Below are 23,592 nucleotides of genomic sequence, written 5' to 3' on the forward strand. Positions count from 1 at the left end.
TGAGCACAAGGCATGGATGCTCAGGGGTTACTTGAGGGACCCCCACAGCTATACCATGGGACACCCTCCCTTACCTTGATCTCCTCTGTGGAGTTGGGGAAGGTCAGTGTGTAGATGCCACTGGTGGTGACGCCTGACTTGAAGACTTCTGCACAGTCTCTGAAGGTGGTTTGCTCTTCTTTAGGGACAGCAGCAGAGCCCTTAGCTGTGTTTAAAAAGCAGCAGACATTTCAACAGGGTTTGTGAGTGCAGGAGAAGCCTTTTATCAAGACCTAGACATTTGTTCTCGTGTAAGCAGGGCAGACTGTGCTCACTCCCACAGCTACAGCATGCTGCACTGTCATTTTGGAAAATTAGTACAAGATGTCTCTTGCTAACTTTTTTTAAAAATTACATTTATTTATTTGTGTGTGCGTGTGCCACGGTGTGGGTGTGACAGGAGTCAGGTCTCCTTCTACCACATTTGTCCTGGGGATCTAAACATGGGTCTTGGCTAGTAAGGACGTCTACCCACTGAACCGTGCCAGTTCCTTACTCCCTCTTAAAATCAACTGTGTGTAACGTGGGTACTTCATAATGAGCTGTAATGAACCACTCCTTTTTTTAAAAAAAAAATCCCTTCTTGACTAGACTAAGGCAAACATTATAAAAGAGCAAAGGGAGCGGGCACCTAAAACAGCACCCCACCCACCGTCACCCCCAGGTCCCTTTGGCTCACTTTGCCCCTGAAGTCGGAGTTGTACACACTGGCTGTTCTTTGTATGTCTGAGGCTAAGTCTTTAATCTGTTCTAGGGTATTGAAAAGAGGGCTCCACGTAGGGGCAGAGTACTTGCTCAGCAAGCCTGAGGTCCAAATCTTGAATCCTAGCCCCTATATAAAAATCCCCATGTGGCTGCACACACCAGGAACTGCAGCTTCAGGGCTGAGCAGCAAGATTCCTATCGCTCGTTAGCTGCCAGCCTCGCTCTGGTTCAGTAAGAGACTCTTGTCTCTAGAGAAGGCAGAGAATGCCAAAGCAGGACACTCAGCATCTTCTCCTGGCCTCTGCATGCATGCTCATAGGCTTATACATTTTTGTCAGATTTCAATTATGCCTTCCTTGTTTAAACTTCCCATTCTTCCTACAACCACACCCATGCCACATGCAGCAGCTAAGGGGGCATTGCGAAGTAACCACAGCAATAATGCAAATTCAGTTAGGGAAAAAAGTCTTACAGAAAAAAAAAAAAACACTACAATTCCATCTTTAATTAATGGCTGGAGATTCTCTTTTCGTCCCTCCCTCACCTCTCACTCCCCATAACTAAGTAAGCTAACAAGTAGAAAAGGCAATGAAGAAGGCAGATTTTCCTTAAGGGCATGGACAGCGATAGGAACTGGCATCTAGTGCTGCCCACCACGCACCCATCATGAGGAGTGGGAGTGGGGGAGGGGCGCTCCCTTGTGTCTCTAGCCTTCCTGTGGGCCCAGGGAAGTTTGTCCATTTGAAAGTCAAACACAGAAAGATTCTCTATGGCTTAATAACTTGCCAGCCTCCTCCATTTAACTGAAGAGGGAATTAGCTCAAGGTGAGAACTTTGCAGCCTTGAACCAAGACGATCTTTGGGGGTTGCAGTGCCAGCTGTCAGTAAAAGATGTGCTTCGCAGGCATGAGGACTTGAGTCTGAGCTCTAGAACACACATCCAAAGTCACAGCCAGACATGGCTGCACACCCCTAGAACCTCAGTGCTGAGGAGCGGGACATGTGCAGATCTCTGCGGCTCCCAGGCCGGTGAGCTCCAGGCCCCAGTGGGAGACTCTGTCTCCACAGATAAAGTGAATGGTGCCTGAGGATCGACACCCAAGGTTGTCTGACCCCCTCTAGACACACATGTACGTATGTGCCCGTGCCCGTGCATACATACACCCAAACTGGGGTCTGTGCTTCATGGTAATTAATCACTATAATACATGTCCTTCCCCCGTGCTCTGTGTGACTCTTGCCGGGAATGCGAGGCACTACTCACAGCTGGGCGTTGACATCATGGTCATCAAGCTGTTGAACCTCTCCATCAGGTCATGCTGCTGCTTCTGAAGGACCGAGTTGTTGGCGCTGGCAGTCACCAGCTTCTTCTCCAGCTCGTTGATGACAGAGCTCTGCCTGGACAACAGCACCTGGAGCTGGTCCTTCTGCTCCTTCATTGACTGCAGCTGCACGCTGTGCTTGTCCTCCATGTCCAGCACTTTCTTCTCTAGTAAGCTTACAGGGAAGGCGTTTGTAAGTGAAGGGGGCGCCAGGCGCCTTGGGACCTTACTAGCCAAGTACTCGATAACATCTCATCCTTTCCAAAGCCAATAAGTCTTTCTGGTTCCTGGACTTCCGTGCTGCCAAGGTGTTTGATTAAAAATGCAGTATAAAGTGGGGCAGTTTGGAGGCTGGAGGGGTGGCTCAGTGGTTAGACGTATTGGCTTTGGTTTCCAGCAGCCCTGTGGTGGCTCACAATTACTCATAGCTCCCTCTTCTGGATGAATTGTGGTAAGCATAGCTACCTTCCATAACCCCTCTTTTAGGGCATCCATTGCCCTCTCCTGACCTCTGCAGACCACAGACATGCACAGGGTTCACATGCCTACAAGCAGGCAAAACCTCATACACATAAAAATAAAGAGATCTTTTAAAAACTTTTTTTTAAAAGAAAGATTTCTCATAGCCCAAGAAATCTTTCAGTTTGCCCAGATGAATTATTTAGGTTTATGTGTACATATGTGTATGTGTGTAAACCTGAGAGAGCATACAGTTGTGTCTGTGCAAGAATACACAGGGCCTTGGCAGAAGACCGTGAGTATCACAACCCCTGCCTGCCACGAGCTCACAGGAAGGTGGCATTGTAGCAAGCTATGCTTACAGAGTCCTTTCCTTGAGTGAGAGCAGGGGGGTTGAATTGGACCTTTGGTCACGTGTTCCCTTGCTCCTTAATTATTTGCATGTAAATATCAGTCATAATAACAGCAGCTAGTCTCTCAGTGCCCTGTGGCAAATGTTCTTCTATAATGGAGGTGGGTATCCAACACAGGTTAAGTCCTGGCTCTCTGGCTTTATGAGATTAAGTGGCTCACCCCGATGGTTCCCTCATTTGCAAGCTGGATTAATATTACCCACTGCAAGAGGGCAGTCCAAGGAATAAGTGCATGTAAAAGCACAAATAGACTGTTGGTTGACTCTTAGGAAATATTATTTGTAACATTATTGTTGGGGGCTGGAGAGAGAGCTCAGTGGTTAAGAGCACTGGCTGCTCTTCCAGAGGTCCTGAGTTCAATTTCCCAGCAACCACATGGTGGCTCACAGCCATTTATAATAGAATCTGAATCCCTCTTCTAGTGTGCATGAAGACAGAACACTCATATATATAAAATAAATAAATTAAAAAATCTTATTGCCTGTCCAAGAGCAAATTGAACATAAATAAAATTTAGAGACAATAAATCGCAAGCCTGCAGATGCACCCAGGCGGCTGCTGACGTCAGTTCAAATGCTGATCTCTCTTACTCTAAACTCCATGTCCATTAGTTTGTCTGTTTGTTTTGTTTTTGTTGTTTTGATGTGGATCCCTTTCTTCTCTGGGAAGTCTAACCAGCCTGTCTCACATAGGTGGTGCTCAACACCTGTGGCCCAAGCAAGCCCCTTGAAGAGCTGCTTAAAAATGACTTGACAAAGTTATGCCATAAAAGTCCCAAAAGGTTTTGTTAACATTTTTTATAGTTACTTCTGATCTTAGTTTAAAAAGATGCATAGGTTCAGTGAAGGGTATACTGATTTTTTAACCAGGAACCATCCCTGTATATTAAAGTAGAGAAAACAATCCCAAGTGCGTAGGATTACACAAATGTGAGTCACTTAAGATGGTGAGCTGCTCGCAGGACCCAACTCCTGCAGTCAAGGCTGTGGCTGCCACTCCTGTCAGTGGGGTCAAAGGAAGAGCGGAGAACCTTGCTGTAACCCTTTGCCTCTCGGCACCTACGTACGTACAGTTGGCGCCAACTACATGCCTCGTGACACTGGTACACAGCCTAGAGTTAGTTATTTTTAGAAGAACAGAGGAAGATGAAATGAAAAGCGCATGGTAAATTGAACTTCATCTGGTGAATCTAAAGGTGTAATAGTGTGGATTTGGGGAGAATTGTTGATCCTGAGAAATAGTTTGGGGTTTACTTGAATCTATGAAGAAAGAAATTTCAGTTTGAAGACTTTTTGAAGATTGTTGGAAAATTATTTGTGGAATTTGGAACAACACTTTTTTTTCTAGTCATATCTTTTTAAATCTTAAGCTGGTCAGAATTGAAATCAGGAAACAGCCATCGACAGATCTGACATCATCAAGGAAATGTCATGACTTTTTGACGAGGAAGCTTTATTCTATTGCATATTTGTAACAAAAGAGAAGACCGTTTTTTCAGTTTGTAAGATTCTTCCATGTGTTCTTTCTCCTGATGGGTTTTTATGGTACATCAGACTGTGTGCCCATCCCCAGGAGGCAGCTCGAACACAGAGCACCTCAGGTGGATGTTTAACAGGTCAAGCTGAGACTGTTCACTTTGTTAGATCCATGCAGCAAGGGCTTCTATGGAGAAACTTCACGATGTCATCATAAATAAACACAAAGTGATTTTAACTATTGGAAAGGCACAGACTAACTGACCCAGGTCAGTTAAACTCGGGGAAATAGGAAGTGCTTAAACAAGGCAGCAATGCCAGGGTTTACCTAGGCAAGAATTAAGGAAGCACAGCAAGCTGCCTCGTGATTGGAAACTCGGTTCTCTATAGTGAAGAGGCTTGACTGACAAAGAAATTCCACCAAATCCTGAGATGAATTTTAAGATGTAAAGGAAGTTTCTAGTATTTCAAAGCAGTTCTCTCTGTGTAGCAAAGTCTATTCCAACAGGGGGTATAAAATAAGGAGCCAGAGCTGAACTTTTCTAGAAAAAAAAGCAAGCACTGACACTGAATACAGTCATCCCTTCAAAGCCACAGGCTTTGCATCTGTGGATACAACTACACTGGGATTGAAATTATTGGGGGTACGCCCATGCCAAACTTGTATACCCCCTCTTTTTTTGATATTACTCCCTAGGTAGTACAGCCTAATTTGAGCACAGTTTTACACCATGTTATGTATCATCTGTAAGCAACATAGGACCAGTTAAACCATAGAGGAGGATTATGCAGGCTGTGGGTAATACTGTCCTGTCTTATGTAAGGGACTTGGGGAACCATGGATGTTGCTATCCAAAGTGGACTATAGATCCAGTCCCCTACACAGCCTAATGATGGAGAGTTTACAGAGAAGACACTGGATGGTGTGGCGGGCATAATGACCTGATTTTGAAGCCTTGTGAAGAAGTTATTCAACAAGCTGAGCAGTGCCACACTTCTGAGAGGCGGCGTGTTTATGGCAAGAGTTGCCGCCAGCATCCACAGGAGTCTTGCCAAGGGAAGCTAAGATTGTTGTGTCTCAATTATAGTCTCAAGTTCTCATTTCTTACTGTGCAGAAGGGAAACTTAAAATAGGAAAGAAAACTGTTCAGATAAGAAAAAAAAATCTATTTGCTTTAAAAGATCCTAAGTAAAAGAGAGAGTAAACCCGGTTACCCTGAGAACATGAAAAATAACTGCAGCTTAATTCTTGATTAACTCTGAGAGTGATGTGAACCCATGTTCACTGACCACCCCACTTTCTGGATAAAGAAAGAGAAATGCTATTAGGGCCATTCTCCATGTAAGATCCAGGCTCGACTGAAAACAAGGAAGTAAGCACTACATTATTGTAAAACTACTCTCTGCTGTCCCCCAGAAGAATAAACATGTGGAAACAGTTTGCACTCATATAGATTATCTTGGAGATTTTTAAATATTTAATTTAAAATTTAACACAATTGTATTTCACATTGATGTTCCCTTTCGCTCCATTGCAAGGCTTTTAAGGTATGTACTGATGTGTGCATGCTAATGAGCAAGGGCGTGGGGGTGGAAACATGCCACTGCTGTACACAGAGGCCAGGAGGCAGTTTAGTGGACCTGGTTCTCTCCTTCCACCTTTACGCATGTTCTGGGAATCGAACTCAGGTTGTCAGGCTTGTCTGGCAAGCACTTCTACCTGCTGAGCTGTCAAAGTCTCCAGATCTCATACGTTCTAAGAAGAAAGTGTTACACCACAGAGGCTCTCCCAGCTTTCCTTGTGTGGCTCATCTTGCAAGAAACAAGGTCCCTACCAGGCATAGCAATGCACACCTTTAGTCCCAGCTAGCCTAGGGAGAGTGAAGCAGGCATTTTTCTGTGAGTTCAAGGCTAGCCCCCTCTACATGGTAAGTTTTAGGCAAGCCAGAACTACATAGTGTAGAACACCAACACACCCCACCACTGCCACCCTCTCCACCAAAGGCCAAGAAATATGTTAAAGTTAATATTGAAGGACTCAGGCGGTGTTACTTCACAGCCCCACTAGGTTTTCTACATGTGGATTAAATTGCGTATTGTTGAGGCAATTTGGAAGATTTCTGCCTGAGTCTTTACAGGCCCAGAATGAAAACCAAAATTCAGGATTAATCAGAAGTTTGAGGTATTTTCAGAAATTCTCCTTGCCTCTTGCTCTCAGGGCCTCTGACCCATACATGCTCCAAGCAGGAAGCCATCATTTTGGGGAAGCCATGCTTATGGTCACGGGAGGCAGGCTGTGTGCCTAGAAAGGGCACAGTTCGGAATCTCAAGTCTTTTATAGTATTATTACCTGTTCTTATCTTGTAGCTTGTTTATTTCACTGGTCTGGTCCAAAATCTGCTTTTCCAGTTTGTTGGTAGAAATAGAATGTTGGAGAAGCTGCAACTCAAGCCTTGTTGTCTGGTTTAATACCTGTGTATAACCAAAAATAAAAAATAAAAAAGGACTGCCTGTCTTGAGTAGTATGATGTAAGTAAGCCCTTTCTCTCCATTCAGTCCTCAGAGTGGTCAGAGAGCGTGCTAGTCATTAACCCAACTGTCTTGTCTTATACCACAAAACATGATCAGATCTACTCCTGCTTTTTCCATCCTCCAACTTCCTCCCCAAACACAGTCTCCTCCCAAAATTTCTTTTTAACATCCAGCCAAATCCACGGCTACCCATATAAGTATGGGCGTGGGGGTGTCCACTGCAGCATGGGACAGGTTCCAGTGCCCACACACTTTAAAGAAAAAAAAATGATTCTACTTTCCCCAGCAGCAGTCAGCTGCCAGTAGCTCCTCAGTAAGGGATGGGGTCTAGAGAGCTCCTCCCCCATCTGGGCTTGGCACGTTGTTTATGCTCCTAAAGAGTTTCACGTTATGGAGCACACGTAGCTGTGTTAACTTTTAAATCCATTTGTAGTAAGTAACAGCTCTGGGAAATAGCTGGTATCAAATAATATATTATATTCCTCCTTCTATACTATCTTATTGTTTTACATAATATAACAAATGGGGATATTAAAAAAAATAGATAAAAAAATATAGATGAATAAAAAAGTTGTCGCAGCCTAGCAAGATGGCTCAGCAAGTAAAGGCACTTGCCACCAAGCCTGGTGACCTACGTTCACTCCCCAGGATAGAGCCAACTCCTGCAAATTGTACTTACACATACAGATACACACACACACACACACACACACACACACACACACACACACCATGAATGCATGCAAACTAAAGAAATCTAATCATTTTTAAGTTTATTTAAGTAATTTCTTTCTGTCAGTGGACAAAGCAACAACGTCACACACTTCTTTGTGTGACAGTAAAAGCTCATTGCGAGTCTGCCATCTCCCCCCAGCTTTTACCCACTTGTTAAGCCTTTTTTTTTCTTTCTTTCTTTTCTGTTTCTCTTGTTCCTATTTTAAAAGTCTCTCTGGCCAATTAGGGAATGGTGAAATCTCAATATCCAGTGGAAGCCAGTGTGGCCTATTGTGTGGGCTCTTTGGTGCCTGGCTGCCTCCCAGCAGGAAGAATCAACTACTCACATCCTTGTGTGGTGTCACTCAGGATGTGATATCACCTGTTCATGGAAGTCTGAATTGTTGCCCAGCAACCAGGGACCTTGAAAAAGGATCATTGTTCATGGGGGTCCTAGTCATCAGCACAGCCCTGGCCTGTCTCACCATGCAGGTGGCAGGCATGTCTGGTCCTGGTCAAGCCTGGCTGAGGTCAGAGCAGAATGCTTCTGGAAACGAGCAAAGGACTGGGCTGTGTTAGCAATGCCATCATTTCAGTCTTGGCCTCCGTCTTCTCTCTACAAACATTCAAAACCTGTTCATTCTTTAAAGAATGGGACAATCTGGTCTCGTAATTAATTCATGAGAATTATAAGATGAGGGCAGATTTGAGGAGAGGCAGAGAAAGATGATTTATGAGTGATGTGTGTATGTGTATGAGGAGAGAGAGGGTGGCATCTGTGTGGAGGCATGCACATGTCATGGCACACGTGTGATGGTCAGAGGACGTTGTTAGAACATGTTTTTCTCCTTCTGCCTTTTTGAGAGAGGGGTTCTCTTACGTCTGCAGTGCTATGTGCTCCAGGCTAGTCGGCCCCCAATCATCGGGGCAGTTCTGTCTCTGCATTCCATCTTGCTTTAGGAGCATTGGCCTTATGGATGGGCACCCCCACCTCCAGCTTTCTTTACATGGGTTCAGAGGATTAAACTCAGGTCATCATGCTTGTGTGGCAAGTGCGTTAACCCTCTGAGCCATCTCAGTGGCCTTCACATCATTTTTCTGAAGGGGGTGGTATGGTTCAACAGACCTCACGGTTCTAAGTTAGCTGGTACCAAGTTGTCCAGGTCAGTGATGGCTATAAGATCTCAGACCTCTAACTATGTATGGTGCTTAATAATCTCATTCTGACACTCTAGAAGAATTTTGCATATGACAAGACAAACTCATGTTTTAGTTTGAGCCTATTCCATCTTTCCGTAAGTGTTTAATGGTTGCCATTAACCAGATTGAGAGTCTAAGTTAGCCTCTCAATGTCCTTCCTCCAGGCTCACCCATGCCGCTATGTTTATTTGGATCCTGCAGCTGTTTTCTCTCCATCCCTGGCGTGTTTTCCTGTTAGCCTCAGTCATAGGATGTCTAACTTCACAGTGGCACTTTTTAAATCCTGTGATCCTGTAACAGGATGTTACAGAGGTTTAGATAGTTGGTCTCTGTCCTAACATTATTTTATTGCTTGTATCAAAAAAAGAAAAAAGAAAAAAGAAAAAAAACAAGAAACGTTACATTGTACTTACTGGATGTGTTGGAAAAGCATGATAGCCCAGAGTTACTGTCAAAGCTGCAGAATGTCACTTCCCTGTTACTGTTTTATTTTATCAATTGGCTTTGATACATGGACACATTGTTTCTCTCTAACGTGTTGTATGGCTTCACGTTAACACTAAGAAGCAAGATTAAATCTCAGTACCTTGTAAACTATGGAAATGTGTGTTTCTTTATATCGCCCCTAAACGCCTGATATTGTTGAAAGATGATAAGCAAATAATTGCTTACTTTGTTTTCCATGAAAGTTTTTGATCTACTGTTTTCTCTACAAAAACAATTTTTTTAGAGAGTCTCTGAAAGGAGATTGTCCCCGTGTTAGCGGTGTCTTGGGACACAAGAGGCGTGTGGGTCTTCTTATATAAGGCCTGTTGTCTTGTGCTGAAATCTAGCAGTTGCTCCTCTTATCTAAAGCAGCAAGTGGGTACCAAATATTGGGGTGGTTTACACTGGAGACCCTCTTGTTTTCTTTCTTTGTTTCTTTCTTTGTTTGTTTGTTTGTTTGTTTGTTTCTTTCTTTCTTTCTTTTTTAAGGATTGACATAGTTGAGAGCACAATGACACTAACTTCCGAAGCTTCTAAGAAGTAGGATCCAGACTCAGGACGCAGACCTACAGAAAAGGGAGCACCTGACCACACCCACTCTCCTATGGGGCTCTTGGCTCCAGATCGTGCCCTGTCTGTGCCACCTTTATTCCGTCAGTAATCCATTCACTTCCTCCGTGAATCCATTCCACTAACTGCATTAGCGGTTATCTCGGCCCTGGGTCTAGATTTAAAAACAAGCGGAGCTTGGATATGAAAATAATGTCTGGCATTTAGAAGAGGCCAGTAAAGCAAAGGAACATTTATCTCCGAGTATTAAGCTGTGGATAACATGCAAACAGCTAGAAGGTCCCGATAGAAGAGATTAAATTTAGCCACAGTTGTGAAAATGAAAACCTCGACTGTCCTTTAACGCCTCAGTGCTGAAGCCACCGCGCTTCCTCCACAGTAGCTTTCCATTATCCCACTGCACAGGCAGCCCCCGGCGCGTGGGCTGTTAGCTCCTGCCTGTCACTCACCTGGGCTTCCACGTCAGTCAGTTTCCGAGTCTGTGCCGCTGTCTGGTTCAGCAAGCTGGCTCCGATCTCTATCATCACGGCCGTCTGGTTCTGCACCACATTCTGTTGGATCTCCACCATCTCCTTCTTCATGTTCTCCTGGATGTAATTCTCCAGCTAGGAAGGGGCACAGGATGGGCAGACGGCCATTAGTCACGAGGTTAGAGGCCTTGTTCCTAAATGGTTGTCATTTGCCGTCCTTCCTAAAACATTGTTTGCTTAAAGAAGTAAGGTGGCTCCCGCAGCCAGGAGCACTAGCGCTATGACTTAACACATCCCCCTTTGGACACTGATTCCCTTGTATGTAAATTAGCATCTTCAATGAGTCAATTGAACACTTCAAAGAGGAGACCATGCTTCTACATCATTGAGGATGCTACTTAGTGCTTAAAAATTCTTTTTGTACAAAGTATAAGGGGTTTTGTTTATTTTTTATTATTATTAAACTGAATATGAGAGCTATTTCTAGTGCCTTTTTAAAATTTGGAAGTTTCTATGGAGGGTCATTGTGTTTATAGGGCCATTCAGATATCAAAGTTCCTCTGAAACCTTAACTAGTGCTGCTGCTGCTTCTTCTTCTTCTTCTTCTTCTTCTTCTTCTTCTTCTTCTTCTTCTTCTTCTTCTTCTTCTTCTTCTTCTTCTTCTTCTTTTCAAGACAAGGTTTCTCTGTGTAGCCTTGGCTGTCCCAGACTAGCTTTGTAGACAGACTGGCCTCGAACTTACAGAGATCCGCCTGCCTCTGCCTCCCAGTGCTGGGATTAAAGGTGTGCGCCACCACGTCCAGTTTAACCAGTGCTTCTTAACATCTTCCTTTAAGAGTAAGAACATAGTATGGGCGGAGGAGAGCTCATTCCTGTGTGTTCACGGCTTTCTTGTTTTTGAGACTCAGTGTGTCTCATAAAAGCTGCTATGGATTTGTACTATAAATGTGCTGTTCCCGCTGTGTGTTTGCTCTTGGCAGTGCCCTGTCTGTCAGTCTCCCACCCTCCACACGATCTGTCTGGATAGTTAGTGGCCACTCCTTGCTGACCAGTGTTTCATGGTTACTGAGCAGATCGACTCCAACAGCGAGGCATGTCCTAACACTCTCTGGTCATTTCTGAAAACATGAGGGTGAAGCCCCCACTATGACACAGAGATGAAATGCTGCAAAGCTGCCATAGCTGTGTATAGCAAGCAGGCTAGCCTCTCATGCTGGCCTAGCCCAAGACCTCAGTGGAGTATCCTTCTCAATGCACTCTCCTCTTCCCTCTGCTTTGGCTTGGAATGCACTGTTTACAGGATTGCATGGGCAGCAGTTTGCACGTGTGAGACTGGGTCACGGCCAAGTCATCCAAAACTGTCCTCTGCGCTTAGTTCTTCTCCATTCCCAGCAAAGACAGCATTTACAGAGATGTTTGCTGAGAGTCTGGAGCTAGGAAGATGCCCTGACCCTGTATTAGTTAAAGCCATTCTCAGAAACAACAGCCCCCCAGGCTAGTGTACGTGAAGGTCTTGGCTTCCCTCTTCTCACTCTGAAGCATGCAACTAGAGAGGGACATAAACCCTCTCACCCCTCCCTCCCCATTTTCAACCTTCTGGGTCAAATGTGGTTGCAACTGTCAAGAGACAGAAGACTGTTTATAAATGGAGCATTTAAACTCAAGATGCAATTTAAAATTAGAACTGGAAGACTTTTTTCAGAAGTCTTAATTTTTAGAAATAAATTTCCCTCATTCCATTACTATATCCTTTTCTAAGCTGGAAGACAGGGAATTCTAAAAGGTCAGTAACTGAGGGAGAAAGAGCAGGAGGAGGAGGTGTGACAGCCATGTGTGTGGATACTGTGTGTGCAATGCTCATGTCTCGATTCAACGCACTTCCTTCTTGTGACACTGGCCCCTGCAAGGTGGGGAAAGTGGCCCTCGAACAGTTACATCATGTGACCCAGTTTTCCCAGAGGCACTGAAATACAGTTCTGAGAGGCTGTGCCTGCTTAAGGAAGCATACACTCCTAAACTGATACAGCGGCAGCAGCCTCACCACAGCGGTTGATGTCTGCTGATTGCTTTCCATGTCTCAGCCACTCTCTGGTGTTTCCACGGGCTCTGAATGACGAGCTGAGGGTGAGCACAGTCTGCAAGCACAGTGTTAACTCATCCCCGAGGTCCCTACACACCTTCCAGCCTTTTAACAGCCAACAGGGATATATAGCTCAGAGGTGGCTTGAGCCCGCCCTGGGTTTCCTGCTGCTTACAAACAGACCCCCTTCACTTGGTTCACAGCCATTTTGGCCAGCAAGAAAGCCCAGAATTAGGGCAGGGGTTCCAGTTTGGTGGTGAAGCACTTGGCTAGCACGTACAAGGCCCTGAGTGCCGTCCCCCAGCACCATGAAAAGAACAGAAAGCCCAGAATCAAAATTTATAACCACCAGCCATGTCTCCCACAGATGTCATGACAAAAGAAGCTGCTTTTCTTTTCCAAAGACTAGCGCTAATTTTGAGATGGGAAGGCTGTGGTTGCTCATATGATAACGTGAAGACGGCCGTTTCCAAATGGAGGGCTCCTTCGTACAGCGGTCTATCTACAAATCATGGCATCGCAGGGAACCCGAGGCTAACTGCAGACATGAGGCTCCACCTGGACACTGCCCTGTCTCTGGACATATGTGTAAATTCATTCTTTTCTAATTGGTCATCCTGGGATGTCGTTCTGGTCAGTGACTCTTTAGGCTTTTAATCCCTATAGTCACAACCCAGACATACAGAACTCTGCTCAGCGAAGCCCATCCTGGCGTAAGAAGTCAGCTTGAAGGAGGAGGGGGTAAAGAGAACTGCTCTCCCATGGCCTCCCTTTCTTGTCACCCCCACTCGGCTGCTCCAGGACCCTTGAGCCTACCGGCAGAGGCCCACGGTTCTGATGCCACGTGGGAGGCTTCACGTACTCATGACCTTTGACATCAGCTTCCTGTGATCATGTGGTGACTGTGCTCCGCGGGCACAAGGGTCTCTGGAAAGATCCCTGTATATGTGTGAGAGGCTGGTGGACGTTCTGGCTAGATGCCCGGTCAGCTGAATGAGGTCAGCCTGTGCTCGGAGGTTCACTTCTAATGGGCAAAGGACCTTGGGCTGCTGGTCCTTTATTGGTTCTGTGCTCTGACCCTGCAGCCTGTCGTCACTTTGTAGTTGGAGAACATTGTCATTCAATGTTGGACATACTCCTGATACAACTCAGCACAGCTCAAGCTGTCAGAATAAACTGCATTAACCTGTGTGTGCACATGCGTGCATGCATACGTGCGTGTGTATAATGTCAAATATCCTCTCAAACTTTTCATTACTCCCTCAGCCTTTTGAATGAGCAGACTTGACAGGAAACGTACTCTATTGTGAGACAGCCATGCAGAGTGATCGTACATTAAAATATCTCTCTAGCTAGTTTCTTTATTTTTCAGACTGGGGAAAAAAAAGTCGCCTCTCACTTTGCTGGAAAAAGGAAACCAGATGTAGTTTGCATCTGCCACTACGTGGAACTGCCATCAGTTTAGGAATCTGATGTCAGTCCCTTGGCGATGGCGTATTCTAGTTGAAAATGCTAGTGGATTCTAGGTAGACCTCAGTGGCCCCATTTGTAGATTCTGGGTAAACCTGAGTGGCCCATTCCCTTTCACTGGTGACTTTCTGTCCATCCGAGTAACCCTGTTTTCCTGGAAAATTAAAAATAATTTGACGTTTCCTTGGACACATTGTAGGCCATCTTTTCACTGTGTTAAAAAAAAAAATACTATAACTGTTCCAACAGATGAGAGACAAAAAGGGAAGGAGGATCTTTCTTTGCTTTTTGCCTTTATTTTGTGATAAGGTCTCTTGTAGCCAAGCCTGGCTTTGAACTTCTGATCTTCCTGTCTCACCTTACCAAGCGCTTATTTTGCTCATGAGGCCTGCCATGCCCAGTTGTTCTTTCCTTCTGCTTCAGTGACCTCTTCTTCCATGGTTGTGTCTCCCCGCCCCGACTTCTCCTTTGGACCCTAAGGCAGCCCCTGCCTTCTCTCCCACCACCTAGCCTTCAGAGTAAGAGAAACCAAATACAGATGGGGTCTGTCTGTGGCTCACATTGTTCCCCGACTTTGCCTATAAATGTATCTCCATTCTTTCAGTTGGTAGTGCTCAGGACTGGCATCCTGTACTCTTTTTGACCTCTGTGTTAGTCTGTCTTGTCATCACAAGAAAATGACAGAGGTTGGGTGCTTTGGAAAGTAAAGAGGTTTAATTAGGTTCAGTGGAAGTGGGTCAGTAAGAAAGTGTTGCCTGGCATGTGCAAGGCCCTGGGTTCAATTAGCTCTGTCTGGCAAACTCAAAGCCTACAGAGCATGATGCACAGTTTCCCTGGCAACATGGCAGCACAGGTTATCACAGCAGGAGCTCATGTGACAGGGAGAGGCCTAATACTGTGACAGAAACCAGAAAGACCAGGAGGGGACAGTCTTGCTCTTTTAGAACGACACTCCAGGGTCCCAGGAGAACAACTTCAATCCCTTCCTAGTACACTGCCCCCACCCCACCCCAACCCTGTGACCTGTGGCTAGACTCCCAAATGATAGGTCCCACAATTTCCCAAAAACTGTGACACTGGGGACAAAGCTTCCACCATACAAACCCTTGGGAGACATGTGCAAACCAAAGCAGAGCAGTCGCCAGCTCTGTGTGCACATGGCCTCCCCCCCCCCCCCCCGCGCCTGCTTGTAAATATTAGAGCAGCAATACAGGCAGATTAAGAAAGTAAGACCTCCTGCTCAAGAGAATGGAGTCTCTGGCCTGGGTAGTGACCTAGCATTGCATCTGGGCCAGGTCGATCACCTAGTCACAGTACCACCCCTAGGAAGGCAGGGTCACCTTAAGCCATTATAAAGAGATAGGAGAAATAATTAGCTCTTTAATGGGGTACTGTTTTTCTGTCCCCAAATTCCCAGCCCTAACTCAGTCTCTTACAGAGCGCAGCCAGGCCATGCTGCTGTGGAAGCCTGCCAACTTTTCTGAATTACTCAGAAAACAGTCACTTTTCCCCTTCCCACTGATGTCTCTCCTGACGCTCTGGGCTTCTTTCTCTTCATAGCTCCTGTGGCTGCCCTATAGCTGCCTGTCCACCGTGTTACCGACCTCCATGCTGGCTTAAACAGTGTAGCTTTTCCCCTTTGCTCCCTCACTCCTCTCTTCTGGGTAGCTGCTGAGATGGACGGCTTGCCTGCGCTAGAGTTTTTCTCTTTTAAACTCTAATAAAATTGGCTTTAAGCTTCCATCTGAGGCCATTCTTACATTCTTGTATTAATCAGGGTTAGAACCCAAAGAAGGGAGCCCGGAGCTCTTCTTCATAGAGATGCTGCTCTTAGAATCGCTCACCACACCTGTCCCTTGAGCCCGTCCCCTCCTGCGTTCATATGCTCCCCCTCCGTCTCCTGCATCAAGGATACATTTTTAATGTGCCGTTTAATTTGTTTTTAAATCCACTGCTGGAAGCGATTCTGTAACCAACAACCCAAACATTTGATCTTATAATTAGTCTGAAATTTTGAACACAGGATTATGAAGCCCAGGAATGCTGTGTGGACGTGGCTGTTGACCTAGTGTTCTCTAGCCTTTGTCACGGGAACGCTGAGGCATCTGTAGAGGTCTCCAGATAGAAAACTGGCAATGCCGGGGCCCTCCCCCTCTTCGAAGCACTGCCCTGTTGCTTTTGGTTTTCAGGACTCTAGCTTTTGCTGCCTAAGCATCTGTTCTCAGCAGTGTTGCTGGGGGATGCTGAGATGAAAGGGGATGGGCCAGGCGGCTCACGCTTCAGAGAAATCTTTGCCTTCCTAGGATATACGTGGGAGGCCGGTAGACAAAAGACCCATCACCATGGGTTATAGGTCATGTTCTGGTGCCCCCAGAGCTGGGAAGCAAGTGTCTTCCTGATTACCTTGCTTATAGACACCATCTTATATTGTATGACCTAGGGACACACATGTCAGAGCAAGTCGCCCACCTCTGCTCTCCAAGCTTGCCTCCTTTGCATATTCAGTGTAAGTCAGCCTACTCTAGAAGGTAGACAGGAACTGGACCTCTGGCCCTGGCTCCCAGATGCTTGGTTCATAGGACTTTTCTTAAACAGCAGACGAGCTTCCATTTGCCTTGGCCACGAGACCCCATCCCATGTAGGGCCTTCCAAGAACACTCCAGTGCTTCTTCTTTTTTTCCTCCCTCTCACCCACATTTTTATTTTTTGTTGATTAACCTGAGCAGCATTTTGTTATCTGACACAAGATTTAGACAAGCTAGCCTCTTTACTCCTTTCATCAGTATTATGACACTAAGCATCATCTTGGTGACTCCTGTGCATCAAGATGCCATAGGTGGAACTGCTGGTGTCAGTTGGCAGCCTTATCCCCACTGAGATGATACAACTCAACCAAATCTGTGTTCCTGCATGCTGCATGCGGTCAAGTCACTCTTGGTTTGTTCCTGTCTTTCTGTGATGTGTTCATTTGCTGTGTTGTTGGGGTACCTTTACATATACCTATACCCCATTTGCTGCTGTGTCCACCCTACTATCATTGCTTCCAAATCTAGAAAGGAAGTATGTGGCTCCCCTTAAAACCTCTAGTCATTTCCTCCTGATACCACGGCTTTTCCCGTCAGCAGCTGCTACTCTGAATGTATGCAGGTTAAATGAAGCTTTGTAGAGTGGAGTGGCCATTTTATTTAGCACATCACTCTTTGTAAAAGTGCCATATGTGTTTCTCTAGTAGCTGTTAGAGCACAGGCCCATTCTGTTCTACAGAGACCCATGGATCAAGGGATACCATGTGGTAGACCAGGTGTCCATATGCAAAGCAAAGGGGACAACACTGCAGGAGCAAAATGCTTTTGTTTTGTTTTGTAAGTCTCAGTGGAGTCTCACATTCTTAGCCTGGGTTTCCCCAGGATCAGAGCCTGAGACCTAGGCAGGCATACAGGAAGTTTATTTAGGAAAAAGTCCCAGAGAGTGGCCATGGAGGATTGTTGAGGAAGCCAGCAAGGAGGGACAGTCAGTACAAACAAGAGGGCTCCATTGGCCACCCACTGGTGGCTGGTAAGACCCCCAGAAGACCCAGGGAACCCTAAGATCTGTCCTTCAGTGGTCACTGGTGGCCCTGTAGACACATGGGCTGTAATCCAAAGGCTCCCACTCTGTTCTCAGAGAGTGGAGTCAGCCAGAAGTCTTGGAGGAGTGTCCACATTAAGGCCAGTCTCTGAGAATGACCCCAAGGGTTGAAAATGGTCACCAGAAATGTGCCCTGTAATGGCAGGGTGGCACTATCAGGGCTCTTCAATAAGGGGAAATTGAGGCTCAGAAACCTTAAATGTCTCTCTTCCAGTGTCCAGAATCTGCCAGCTGACAGAACAGTCTTGGTGGGGTGGGGTTTTGGGCTGTGTCAAATGTGGCCTTTGATTATAGCTCTAAGCCATCAATTTGTGTGGTGGCTGTGTGGGAGAGCAACAGCAAATTTGAAAAAGGCCCATCGGAGAGGGTGAGAAGGCAGACCGGAAATGCCAGCTGAAGTCCTACAAGAGGACAGCAGACATGACAGCTGGAGCAGCCAAAGTATGGAGAAGAAATTCTTTTTAACCTCAGTAAATAAGTGGAATGCAGATTTCACAGGTTTCTTCCATGTGTCTGTCACTAGGGAAATAAAATAGTTCATCCTACTTATTAAAGATGAGGTGAGCCCGGGCCTGAAGGTGGACTTAACATGTCCCACAGTATGCCCTGTTGTGTGCTGCCACTAGGGACAGATGCCAGCCAAGTCCTCTGTTTCTGTATTTCCTCTTTCTGGTAGCAACTTGAAGTTGCACAGGATTCATTGGAGAGAAGTTTGAGCTGATACTGGAAGCTGCTAAAACATAGACAGGGATAGCTTACATGAAGACTCAGTCTTGTACCTGCCCTCCATCCTTTGCCTATGGTGATGTGTACCTGCCCTCCATCCTTTGCCTATGGTGATGTGTACCTGCCCTCCATCCTTTGCCTATGGTGATGTGTACCTGCCCTCCATCCTTTGCCTATGGTGATGTGTACCTGCCCTCCATCCTTTGCCTATGGTGATGTGTACCTGCCCTCCATCCTTTGCCTATGGTGATGTGTACCTGCCCTCCATCCTTTGCCTATGGTGATGTGTACCTGCCCTCCATCCTTTGCCTATGGTGATGTGTACCTGCCCTCCATCCTTTGCCTATGGTGATGTGTACCTGCCCTCCATCCTTTGCCTATGGTGATGTGTACCTGCCCTCCATCCTTTGCCTATGGTGATGTGTACCTGCCCTCCATCCTTTACCTATGGTGATGTGTACCTGCCCTCCATCCTTTGCCTATGGTGATGTGTACCTGCCCTCCATCCTTTGCCTATGGTGATGTGTACCTGCCCTCCATCCTTTGCCTATGGTGATGTGTACCTGCCCTCCATCCTTTGCCTATGGTGATGTGTACCTGCCCTCCATCCTTTGCCTATGGTGATGTGCACCTGCCCTCCATCCTTTGCCTATGGTGATGTGTACCTGCCATCCACCCCTTACCTATGGTGATGTGCACCTGCCATTTATCCTTTGCCTATGGTGATGTGTACCTGCCATCCACCCCTTACCTATGGTGATGTGCACCTGCCATTTATCCTTTACCTATGGTGATGTGCACCTGCCCTTCATCCTTTACCTATGGTGATGTGTACCTGCCCTTCATCCTTTGCCTATGGTGATGTGTACCTGCCCTCCATCCTTTGCCTATGGTGATGTGTACCTGCCCTCCATCCTTTGCCTATGGTGATGTGTACCTGCCATCCACCTCTTACCTATGGTGATGTGTACCTGCCCTTAATCCTTTACCTATGGTGATGTGCACCTGCCCTCCATCCTTTGCCTATGGTGATGTGTACCTGCCACTCACCCCTTACCTATGGTGATGTGTACCTGCCCTTAATCCCTTTACCTATGGTGATGTGCACCTGCCATTTATCCTTTACCTATGGTGACATGCACATGCCATTCATCCCTTTCCTATGGTGATGTGCACCTGCCATTCATCCTTTACCTATGGTGACATGCACCTGTTGTTCATCCCTTACCTATGGTGATGTGCGCCTGTTGTCCATCCTTTACCTATGGTGATATGTACCTGCCGTCCATCCCTTACCTATGGTGATGTGCACATGCCATCTATTCCTTACCTATGCTGATGTGCACCTGCCGTCCATCCCTTACCTATGGTGATATGCACCTGCCGTCCATCCTTTACCTATGGTGATGTGCACCTGCCATCCATCTCTTACCTAGGTGATGGGCACCTAATGTCCATCCCTTACCTATGGTGATATGCACCTACTGTCCACCCCTCACCTATGGCAATATGCTCCTAATATTCTTTACCCATAGCACTGTAGCTTTGCCTCATCCTAAACTGATTGCCCTGGAAGAAGGCACGTCCTCAGTGTTGACGGTGCCTTTCTCCTGCATGCTCTCTGCTCTCTTGCCTGAGCATCCTTCTATATGCTTTGCCCTAGGTTAGAGACAAGGATATGTCTGTGCGGGCAGAGGCATATGTGTATGTGTCCCATCTTCATTAGTGGGTAGTGGTGCTAACCTGCAGAGACACTATAGTGCCATGCTAGGGAGTCTCAGGCCACAGCATGCACAGCTCTTTTAATTTAATGATCTCGTATTAAACTTTGCTTTTCTGACCTAGTTAGGGGGAAGCTATCCTCTTTTGTTTGATTAGATTATCTCTCCTTTAACCTCTGGTTCCGTTCCCACTCTTGTAAGTGTTTAAGGCTAGTGTTTTTTTTTTTTTTCATACTTGTAGTCCCTTGTGTGCACATATTTTACAGGACTGTACTTGTGCCTGTGCCTTTCTGAAGCTAAAAGTGACAAGTCTTTTTATAACTCACATTAGAAACACAGACCGCTTCACAAGGCCCTGCCTTACACATCAAGTTTTAAAGTTGAAATATGCCTTTAAACCTTTTAACAAACTCACCTTAAATCTTATTAGCAGGTTTTTGTTTTAGTGGGGTTTTTTTTGTTTTTGTTTTTTTTTAAAGAGCCAAAGTCTCATGAAGCCCAGGCTGACCTGGAACTCCATACAGCATGTTACAAGCCGGGCCTTGAACTCATGACCCTCCTTCCTCAATCTACCTCCCAAGTCTGGGATTGCAGGCAAGAGTCAATCATACCTGGATATGTATGCATACTTAGTTTTTAAAGGAAAAATACGTCAGGGGCTGGGAATATAACTCAACTAACAAGAGTGATTGCCCGTCATTCATGAAACCCTGGCTTTGTCCTCTGTACCGCATTAAAACCAGGTGCTTGCTATCTCAGCACTCAGGATGGAGTCGGGAGTATAAGGTCATGCTCAGCTACATAGGAAAGTCAGGCAAGCCTGGGCTACATGAGATGAAGCAGCCGCGCAGGGAGAGCATGGCTGTACCCAGCATCCTCTCAAATGAGACGAAGCATGCAGTGGTGTAACTTTCTCTCCTGACTATAGTTTATATTCAATTCTGGATGTGAAATGTGATAGGAAGTATGTTAAGTACTTGTCAGCACATTTACTCTGTGCCCTTTACATTTTGACAGTTAGACTGGCTCCACTGTTCACTTTGTACGGCTGTAGAAAGTCCCGAGCATGTTGTACTTCTGCCTGTGGCTTGTAGTCCATCAGAACTGCAAACCACATGCCCTGCGTTCTGTGGGTGGATGTCCTTTGAGTCCACTGAGAACAGGTCCAACTGGGAACTGCAAAATGGTGATTAAGACTTCAGACAGATCACCGAATGTCTAATTGTGTCTCCTGACCCAAAATAAGCAAGTGTCTACCACAGAATACATGCTGTGCTGATCTCATTCCAGCAATCCAGCTTAGGGCTGGTGTTGCTGCTGACTCCTCTTCAGAGGAGGGTGCGCAGGTTTCTGTTGCGGGGCTGTCTGTCTATGTCTTTGTGTGTATGTATGTGTGTGTATGTGTCTCTGTGCTATGTGTGTCTTTGTGTATGTGCTGAGGTTTAAAAAAAAAGCAGCTTTGTGTCTGCTCTGACACTGCCATGTTCTCTTGAGATAGGATCTCTCACTGAACCTGAAGCTCACTGATCGGGCTAGTCAGACAGAACACACACACACACACACACACACACACACACACACACACACACACACGTACACACATGCACACACACATACACATGCACACACACATGCATACACACACACATACATGCAAAGATGACAGACAGGATATTTCCCATGTTGGCCTCAGTACAAGTTACTGAAAGAATTCTTATTTTAAAGACAATCTAAGACTGTGAGCTAGATGCTACCCTACCCCGTGTACTCCCTGCATTATGACTCAACAAGAAGAACTTTAAAGGACAAGATGTTCAAAATGAAATACTTAATGTATTTCGCTGTGATGGGTCGACCTTGCTTAAAATGAGTGATCTTATGTCTCTGCGCCTACCACCTGAGACGACCTACACAGTGCCTGGAGAATGTGAGTTCACTTGCAGAGAACTGTGGGTGAAACTGTTCTAGCTGCCCGAGGACGGGTAAAGGATTCAGTTAGGTAAATTAGTAATTTAGCATTCCGAAATATGACTCTTTCCGGATCAAACATAGAAGACATGTGCCCCTTGGAAGCCCAAGAAAGAATTTATACAGTTCCCATTAGTCTAAAAATAAATAACAAATAAATAAATGTCTGAGTCATGCGTTACATTTCTGGGGAGTTCTGTGGCAGAGAGAACATATGCTGTGCTGTGATTGGTGCATCTGCCCGGTGCCCGGCAGAAGGAGGCCATTGTGCTCCAAGTGAAATAAACAAATTGGTTGAATTTAAATCTGTCTTGAGTTCCCCCAGTGCACTGAGTGTGCTGTGCTTTTGAGTGGCAATGTAGAAACCTGAGTGATTTGCCTGTGCCAGGACAGAGTGGCTAGGGAGAGCCATTCTACCTGTCTCTGAAGCTCTCCTGCATGAGAGGTGAATGCCAGCTCAGCTCCATAGGATCTACTGGGCCGGCAGGTTCAAACTTTCCATTCTTCACTGGGAAAGCTGACAGAAATACTGTGGAGCTGGCCACCGGGCTCAGCCTGTCTAGTGGGCATAAAGCTCGGAGCTCAGTGCCTAGCACCGTATAAGCTGCTCACGGTCACCAACATCTGTAATCCTGGGACTTAGAAGGTGGAGGCAGAAAGATCAAAGGTTTGCGGTCATCCTTCACTATATAATGGGTAGCCTGGGCTGCATGAGGCCTTGCTCTGAATTGAAGAGGGGGAGCAGGAACAGCATGAAGAAGCAGCTCACTGTAATAGGTTAGCATCTCAAAATCAGGTTGACCAAATGAACACAGATCCCAGAGTCCATAGTAAGGCACCCTGAGGCCCTGCAGTGAACAGATAATACCACTCAAGGGAAACCCACCGCATGTAACCCTGTCAACTGTTGGAAGAACCAGCGGCTCTGGACCCGTCAGCATCACTGTCTGATTGTCCTTCTGCAAAACTGAATCTCTGGTCGCCACTGTTGCAGAAAGCAAGCCTGAAACAAGCTAGAACTTCTGGGGCAAAGCTAGAACTTCCGGGGCAAAGCTAGAACTTCTGGGGCACAGCTAGAACTTCTGGGGCACAGCTAGAACTTCTGGGGCAAAGCTAGAACTTCTGGGGCAAAGCTAGAACTTCTGGGGTAGTGTCCACTTTGAATCCAAAGGAGCTGAATGGTGCCTATAGGCTAAATCCACTCCATTTGTATTTAAGAAACCCATTCAAAATGCTGAGACAATTTGAGGCCAGCCTGGGCTACATGGCAATAAATTGTCTCTTGGAAAAAAAAAAAACTTAACAAAACACTATTTATTTCTTGCAGTCCATGTGCATTTGTGTTTTGAAATGACTATCAAGTACTTTACATATTTGGACCTAATGTTTAGGCAATTAATTTATTAGGCATTTGTTTCAACCTAGGGGTGCTGTGAAAATAATAATAATAATGAGCGAGACACTTCAGATGCCAGGAACTAAGAAAACTGAAATGCGTCGCTCAGAGCCTTGCCTTCAGTGTGATGGGAGCCCATGCCTCTCTCCTCCTTTCCTGCCTCCTATCAAGATGTGGCCTTTAGTGGCTATCTATGCGCTTGTTGGAAAACTAGAAACA

The 23,592-nt window shown here is 45.9% G+C and overlaps 2 protein-coding genes across 5 annotated transcripts in view; one reads left to right on the forward strand and one right to left on the reverse strand.

Annotated features, from left to right (window-relative positions):
• The window catches only part of MCPH1 (microcephalin 1), a 208,454-nt gene that overhangs the window by 99,836 nt on the left and 85,026 nt on the right, over nucleotides 1–23,592 (forward strand). The window lies entirely within an intron of this gene.
• The window catches only part of ANGPT2 (angiopoietin 2), a 50,989-nt gene that overhangs the window by 12,529 nt on the left and 14,868 nt on the right, over nucleotides 1–23,592 (reverse strand). The window contains exons 2-5 of the mRNA XM_084759306.1: nucleotides 10,365–10,520; nucleotides 6,764–6,885; nucleotides 2,009–2,241; nucleotides 75–205 (exon numbers count right to left, since the gene is read on the reverse strand). Of these exons, the coding sequence (XP_084615432.1) occupies nucleotides 75–205; nucleotides 2,009–2,241; nucleotides 6,764–6,885; nucleotides 10,365–10,520 (642 nt within the window). The remainder of the gene's footprint in view (nucleotides 1–74; nucleotides 206–2,008; nucleotides 2,242–6,763; nucleotides 6,886–10,364; nucleotides 10,521–23,592) is intronic.

This window comes from Acomys minous, assembly GCF_964271855.1.
Source record: "Acomys minous genome assembly, chromosome: 15".
Lineage (NCBI taxonomy): Eukaryota > Metazoa > Chordata > Mammalia > Rodentia > Muridae > Acomys > Acomys minous.